Source organism: Centruroides sculpturatus, unplaced genomic scaffold (assembly GCF_000671375.1).
Source record: "Centruroides sculpturatus isolate CEXI.00-Female unplaced genomic scaffold, Cexi_2.0 scaffold70, whole genome shotgun sequence".
Classification (NCBI taxonomy): Eukaryota; Metazoa; Arthropoda; class Arachnida; order Scorpiones; family Buthidae; genus Centruroides; species Centruroides sculpturatus.
Window position 1 is genome coordinate 571,824 of NW_019384571.1, and position 8,647 is coordinate 580,470.

At 28.0% G+C, this 8,647-nt stretch overlaps 1 protein-coding gene across 1 annotated transcript in view; it reads left to right on the plus strand.

The window, feature by feature from the left end:
• The window catches only part of LOC111624189 (R3H domain-containing protein 2-like), a 282,865-nt gene that overhangs the window by 189,671 nt on the left and 84,547 nt on the right, over positions 1-8,647 (plus strand). Inside the window, exons 11-12 of the mRNA XM_023367000.1 lie at positions 6,234-6,339; positions 6,410-6,541. Of these exons, the coding sequence (XP_023222768.1) occupies positions 6,234-6,339; positions 6,410-6,541 (238 nt within the window). The remainder of the gene's footprint in view (positions 1-6,233; positions 6,340-6,409; positions 6,542-8,647) is intronic.

Genomic DNA, 8,647 nt, shown 5'->3' on the forward strand with positions numbered 1-8,647 from the left:
GGACTATGGCTGTTTGAAAGGTTTTCTTCCATAAAATTAATCGATTCTAGACTAATTTGACTCAATATTTCCAAAACATGTATAATTTTTTGGGAATAATCCATATAAACTATGCTAAAAAACAAAAAATTGTAGGATTACTTACCGAGTGTGCACCATTTGATGACGCCATTACTTAAGCTTGTTTTCGTCATGGAGTGGTGCATCGAATGGTGGGTGCATGTTTCCTGATAAATTATTTTTCTGCAAAAAATTTGCTGAACTTTGGAGACATCATTAATATAAATATAATTTTTATGGCCGTTAAATAATAAATGGTTTTTAATAGGTCCGCTGTTTGTTTAATATAACTCTTTCTAACCTGTTACCGGTGTGTCTACTAACTCTTAACAAACCAAAACTAACGTTTTTGAACCCCTATAACGGTTCTTCTTCAGGCTTTTTCGAATCTCTGATGGAACATGCAGCTCATAAAAAACTTTAAATTCGAAATATGTACATACGTTCGAATGCACGTTTCCCGTTTCCGTCGTTGTATGTCATGCGCAGTCAACTCCAAAATGGTTATCATAAATTACCATTCATAAATGCTAGCCACGCTGTTGATAATGTAATCTCTTCTTTATAATTGTTGCATTGATTATCCTTAAGGTTAGCTAAGGATATAGACCCCGAATTTAAGAAAGCCAGAATTATCCGCACCACACGGCACGTACACCATATCAGATGGCTAGAGGCAGCCAGCATATACTTAGCTAACGGTGTTGTGGTAAAGATGTGTCTGCTCGTTTAAACTCAATGGTTTGTGCAATATCCACTATTGGTCTAGATTCGACCAATCCTGTCACGACATGAGTCGGCAATGGCGTTTTACTGTATGTTACGAGTTTCTTTTAGCGTGTTTATACGAATATGATCACAAGTTTTCACCGCTATGTACGAATCCACATTATATGAACCTGTTTTATAGAGGGGTCTACTGTATATATAAACAACATATGCTTTAATAAAATACTAAAATCATATAAAAAATGATTTCAAATACTGTTAAATTATAACATGTTATTGTAGTAATATATTATGGAAACAAATGATAGTTTTGAAGTTTTCCAACACGAGTTATTATTACAGTATAACCTCTGAATAGCAGATACCATTGGGACTGACAAGTTTGTCTGCTATTGGGATATACAGTACGTGCTGGTGACCATACTGTATTTTAACGCAGCCATCATATAACAAAGAATATGATGGATTACAAAAACATGAAAGTTATAAATAAATTTTTAATCATTTGAGACTTTCTGGAAAAAAAGCATATTATGTTGTTGTTTTTTTCTCTGAATTGCAATAATTTTAATTTATCAGATCTTTATTAGAAATTTCATTTTGTTTTCGTTTCTCACAATGTCTATTGTTATTGTATATAAATTATTGTTTGTAAATTTTTGCTTATGAATGGAAGATGTTTTTGAAATAAATTTTATAGATTATAGAAATTTAGAAAATATTTAAATGTATTTGTTCTGACAATAATTTGTGAAAGGTCTTGAAAAACAATTAATTGAAAATAAATGTTGACTCCTTAATTTGTATAGCAATCTTTATATTTAACATTTTAATAATGTAATTCAATCATTTAAAAAATTCTGTTATAATAATTACATTCATGTATAAATTTACATTTTTATGATAACAGAATTATTGAATTTAGTAATATATTAGGCCTAAATAACTTTTGTTTCTTAATTTCTGTATTCCTTATGTATCTTTTATTAATATTATTATGCAATTTGAATTGCATGAATAAAATAGATATGAAATAATACATTTTCTCTTCTGTTACTAACAAAACAATGATGACAATATTTGAGGAACTCAAAAACATACCCTAACATGAATTAATGTTATTTTTAACAGTACCTTAATCTAAAATTAACTATGGTTATTCTGAAATTTATTTATATTTTGTCATATTTACTTTTAGATATAATATTACTGCTATATATTTCTATTTTTAAATAATTATTGCATCATATCTGCTAAAATCTGAAAGTTTCTATATTTTTACTATTTTCAAATAAAGCTTTTATTTTTAATAATGGTATTAGTTGTTAGTTGTATGTCACATTAATCTAGAATTTCAGACTTATTTAATGGACTAAAATATTTAATATCAAATAATAATTTACTTTTTAATTTGAAAAAATGGTATATTCTTTACTTCAATGCAATATGTAAATAGTTCTTTCTCCCTCCAACTGGACTTAATAGTAATGTATAACACACATATCAAAACTTCACTAGGGTCCAGTGACAGATTTAAAGCATTAACAAACCAGAGAACATTCATTAGCACTTTAAATCTGTCACTGGATTATAGTAAGGTTTTGAGAAGTGTGTTATGCAATATGTAAAAATGTATGAAATTTTAAATGTTTTAGAACAACTTTCATCAGAAAAGTTTCAAAAAACAAACATTCTTAAAAATATTAACATAATTGTAATTGTCTTAATTGAATCTAATAAAAATTTTAAATTTGAGTCACTTATATCCATAATTTGAATAACTTGCACATTTACTGATACTATTAATGAAAATATTTAAATATGATATATAAAATAATTAAAATTTAAAACAAACTATTGGATAAAGTAGCAGTTGACATTACTTGCATGTTTTTCAAAATCTTTTGAGAATTGTCAATAAAACTGTTTCTCAAATGTTTGAGTTACTCTCTGTAAACTGCTTTCAAAGTGTCTCAGAAACATAAATGTGTCACATTAAAGGAAAAAGTCAATGTAATAAAATTAAATAAAAAATTTTACTTTCTCAAGTAAAATGAGCATAAAAAAAAAACTCAGCATTCTTTTCAAATTATGCAGCTGCACAATAATTGAAATGTTTCTGCACACTGCTGTTTAGCATGGTCTGCAACCATAACTGCCACTTTTGTTATGAACATTGCTGAATATGCAAACTTGAATATATTCAGTGGTTAAAAATATACAGTTAAATTTATACATAAAGAAATCTGTTTGTAACATGAATTACAGTATTATTTACTATGAATATATGTCTCTTTAATCTGAAATTAAGTTTGGTAGACCATCATTACAGTTTTCAGGTTAGACACTTCTTTTATTGTTTTCACATATGTGAAAACAATAAAAGAAGTGTCTAACCTGAATAAAAGTACATATGTGAAAAGAAGTGTCTAACCTGAACATATGTGAAAACAATAAAAGAGGTCTACCGAACTTAATTTCAGATTAAAGAGACATATATTCATAGTACATAATAACAGCTACCATAAGTGATATTTAGTACAGTACAGGCATACCTCGACTTACGTCGGTTTCGAGTTACGTCGTTCCCGATTATACGTCGCTTGTTAAAAAAGTATATGGAAAAATAAAAATCAAGTTTAAGTCATTTTATTCGACTTTACGTCTGTCCGCCACAAATATTGAAGTCGTAATATCACTAGATAAACGTTTNATCTCATAAAAAATGGTACTTAAATTTGAGCTAGTGTTTTAAGTTTTTTTTTCCCCACTGAGTAAGTTATAAAACTTGTTGTTTTGTCCTATTAAAAGTGGCATTGAAAGAGTGACAGTCTTCTAAATTGGAAAGAGTTTATTTTGTTCCCTTCACATTTTATTTTCATGTATGTATTGTGATCATACCAGAAATCCTAGTCCATATTACTGTCTCATTTGAACACAGGCTTTACTATTGCCTGCTGAAAATGACCATCAATTCAAACATAAGTTGTAATGAAATTTAAGCCTGTAATCTGTATTTTTATCATTTTTTCATCTCACCCAAATTTTTATCATTTGTATCACCCTCTAATTACTCTAACTTGGTTTTACTTTTTCAATTGTCAACACTAAATTCTGGCATTAAAAAATTAACAATGTGATTCCTCTGTTCATGCTTCAAAGCTAAGCTACTCATATAGCACAAACTTCCAGCATTTCTCTCCTATGGACAGTTATTCATTGTGTATTCTGTATAATAGAATTTTAATTTCTGCAAAGATATTTAAAATATATTGGAAGCATATTGTCTTAAACCTTTAATTATACCTGTAACATTTAAAATATTAAAACATCTAATCTTAGCTATGACTTCTAAGTAAATTTAGCTAAAAGTCACACAAAATAGAGGAATAAACACTTGCAGTGTAGACAGCAGTGATTTGGAAGAGAGTGCAATACTGTACTTTTGTGGTCATATGCATGTGGTGAGGTTTATTTTTACAAAGATGCATGTATTAAAACAATAAAACATGCTTTTATTTTGCCCATATATTTTACACTTTATTGGATCTTCTGGATTCCGACACTCCTAATTCCCTTTTCGCTCAAAAACAAAACCTTTTCGGATTTACAGTCAGAACAAAATTATCACGATACAAAGAAAATACTTATCAATAACTTAAATCTACTTACTCTAATAAGGAAAAGAGAGGAAAGGCTAGATAATAGGATAGATAGAAATATAGTTTCAAGCACGAATGGGTACTCAAGTTGGCGATCGAAGTGGCGGTGGTTGGATGATGCTGTCCTGGATTGTGGAGGCTGATTGTAGATGAAAGCCGATCAATATTTCACTTGGCTTTTCAGTCTTCAGATGTCCTTAATCACGATACTACTTTCCTCTTAGGGTCTCGGACCTTCTTTTCTTTCGAACCTTTTGTTACCTTCTCCAGTCAATGCAAAAACAACCTGGAGACCTCTCCGACATTTCTTCCCTCTTCCAGGTCCCAAGCAAAAAGTGACCCTCTCGTCTCTCCCTCTTGCCCTCTGGGCTATTCCTTTCCTTTGTCCTCTAATCAGGTCACCCACCACCCACACTTTGAAGAAAGTTTCAGGAACTATATACAAAGGAACAAAGAACAAAGAAGGAAGGAAAAATAGAAAAACATATATAAAACATATATAAAAAAATAACAAATACATTGGTGTACCATCACACTCTCTTCCAAATCAATATGCACTATGTGCAATACCATCGGTGGCCATTTAGTGAATTACTCTAGTGGTTACAAAAATTCTAGGTGCCCTCTCAATTCTGTCTAGATTTAAAGAGGAACCAGACCATCAGGTGCTGGAAAATCAATGGTCACTCTGTATGTCATGATATTGAAAACATTGAGGAATGCTCTTCTCATTAAAAATATATGAATGTTCTTTGGTATAATAAAGAATTTAGAATTGCACTCATGAAAAGAAAAATAGTGTGTAAAATAATTTAACAGTGAAAGATGGTGTTTACAGCAGTATTATATAGATGTTTATTGTTCTAACTTCTTCAATGTGTTCTGAATATGATCTAAAGGCATATTCAAGGAAGCATTACAAAGGTTAATTACATCTCACTTTTTTATTTTTAAAGTCAATATTATTCTTTTGAAATTGTTTAACTGAATAAATAACAAATATTTTAAGATAGAAACGTTATTATTTTTATTAATTTAAATACCTTAGTTTTGTTTGAAGTTTTTAGTTTTTTAATTTGCTTAGTTTTTAGTAATCTCATTGCAATTACTAAAAAACTGTTTTATAAATTGTTTATTTGTTCTCTTGCCAATTTAAAATTAATGAAAATAATTTAATATAAATCTTTATTCTAATAACAATAGAGAATTGACTCTTCTGAAGTTTGTTTGTATCATTTTATCAAATAAATTTTTTAGTAATAAATACACAATAGAAAATTTAAATACTATTTAGAAATAAGGAAAATGAACATCTACAGAAAATATAAAAAATGAAAACTGTTAAAATGACAAATCAACAGCTTAAAAATAATAAAATCAAAGTAGTCTCAATTTATTAGCATTTTCATTTTACATTTTCCATAAAGAAATAGTACAAAACACAAAGACTATAAAAAAAAATTGTCAGTTATAATTACTATTTATGCTAGTCTACTAATAAAAACATACATGAAAAGTCACATATAAAGATAGACTTCAGAGATTTGATTATAGAAAAATTGAGATTATTTTAAAATATAAAAAAGTAGTTTTTCTTAAAAGGATAAAAGGGAAAGATTAGATTAAATATCTCTAGTTTCTGTTTACCATAAATTAATTTTATCTCATATAAGATACCTGTTTTTCATTACCTGATGTATTCTTTTAAGAATAATTCAACACAAGATAGTTCATATTTATTCAAACTACACAATTATTTATTTTTCCATATACTCTTTCTAGACCCGATATAAAATTTCGTGAACAAATTCATGATGAATTAGTTCCAGATGAACCAAAGAAATCAATTTTGAAACGTGATAGTGCTTCATTTGAGGAAGGAAAAGAGGTGTGTATTAGTAACGTCCTTCTCTATTGTTATGCATGTGACAGTATTGTTTGACATAGCTCCTTTATAGCTGTCCTTGCCCGCCCTGTTGCAGCAGAAGAGCCCTGAGAGGCAGTTGTCCACAGATGGCAGACACAGCAAGTCTTTTGAAGAGAGGGAAGAAGAATATGTAAAAGTGCGAGCAAGGATATTTAAACAAGATGTATGTACCTTAACGAGCAAATTGTTGGCTGAACTGTTAATTAACTTAGCAATATTCTAAACGGTATTCATAATAGGGTGGGTAAGGTAGCTATGGTAATTGTTTGAGCTATGGTGTCTGCAAGTGCTGTCCTATATGTGATTTTAATAATATTTTGCATTTTTATAATATATTTTTTATTTTTGATATTTGTGTAGTGTTACAATCAAAAATATACAAAAATAATTTTAAAATATATTCAATATCCATATATTAGGTTGAAACTTTTATGAATTTATTGTTGTATAATACAAAAATTTTGTAGAAAGAAACTACACAAATATCAATTTATATATATAAATTTATTTGTTATTTCATTTTAGATATTGAATTTATATAACATGAATTTAGTTTGTAAAGTTTATTATAGTTATTTATTTAAACATTTTTATAAATTAAAAGTTATAGAATATTTAAACATTGTTTATTATATTTCAATATAAAATTTAATTTTTTTAAATTACATAGTGATTAAAATTTATAACAATGATTTTGGTAAAATATTGTCTATCATATGTTAATTTTTGTAGATTGAAAATAATTGTTTTTAAACTAACGTATAAAACTATAAAGAACTAAAATTTCAAACTATTTCCAAATAAAAAGTAATTGGTTTTTATATATTACCATATTGGATAATAAAATGCTTTTGGAAAAAATCAATCTTGTTTTATTAAAGCTGTATGATGCAAAAAATTTGAAAATCTTTAAATTTATTTTACAAAGTAGGATTATTTTTACATTTCATACATTTTTTATTAAACAGAATAAAAAACTTAAAAAGATATAAAATAGGTAAACCTCATAATTTCAAAGCTCAATTTTTTATATCTGTTTTCATGTCATTATTTAAAAGTAATAAAAGACTATCTTTCATGCTTTAATATGTGGTAGAAATAATATCAGTTACAAAATATCAATAAAAGCAAATTATATTTGATTTAATAAAATGTTAAAATGAATTTTCCTATTAATAATTTTATATGTTTTAAGAGTTACTATTTAGTATTTATTTCATAGCTATATTTTTTCAAACATAATGATACAATTAGATTAAAAATTCTAATAACATATATAATGTGTTATATAAACATTTTGAAATTGAATTATATAAGTTAAATTATGTTAAGCTATTTAATGTCCATTAATACAATAAATGAATATACTGTATATATTACTGTGAAAGACCGATATCTGGCAAATGTCAACATTCACACATTTGTTTCGTGTATGTACGAAATATTTGCTAAATATCATTATTTCTCACTTAACACCAGCAAATGTCAACATTCAGCATGCACTGATGGTGAATGTTGAATAAAAATATTTTTATTACGTTAAGACAAAAATGCAATTTTTTAATATGTCAAAATAGGAGAAAGCTTAAGTAACAGCACATGTAAATAAACTGTTGAACCTAAAACGAACAGTACATTCTAAATCATTAAAGAAAATAATACAATAATAAACGTACACATAAATTATGTTATTAACATTATACAATCTTATTTATTGCAACAAGTTAAAGTGTTATGGCACTTTGAATTGCACAAGAGTCCCTTGCTTTTACAACTGCATTTATTCGTGAAGAACTTACAAACTGATTACGGGTATAAAGCTGCTTGAGGGTACCATTTTTGTTTGTTAGTTTATAAAAGTCGGAGTCTTCTATTCCAACAACAACCGCCAACATATTTCGGGCATCTGTATGGCCACGGTCAACGTCAGGGACTTATATTTGTATGGTATCACCAATTTGAGCAGAAGGAAACAGCAAAGAATTTGGCGACAGATTGTCACCTCTCTATGGACATTGGCTTCTTGGGTGTTGTTTCGACCTCCACCAAAGCTTATCTGTTCTTGTTGACATACACCAGTGATTGTTCAAATGTATAGTAATACAGTTGTCCCTTGATAATCCGACAGGTATGGGACCAAAGGTGTGTCAGATTACCAAAAGTGTCCGGATTACCGAAAATAATTACATATTTCGCATTGTTTTGCTAGCAGTAACTTACAATATTCTCTACTCCAACTGTTCGAACAGAACTGCTCACATAAAACACA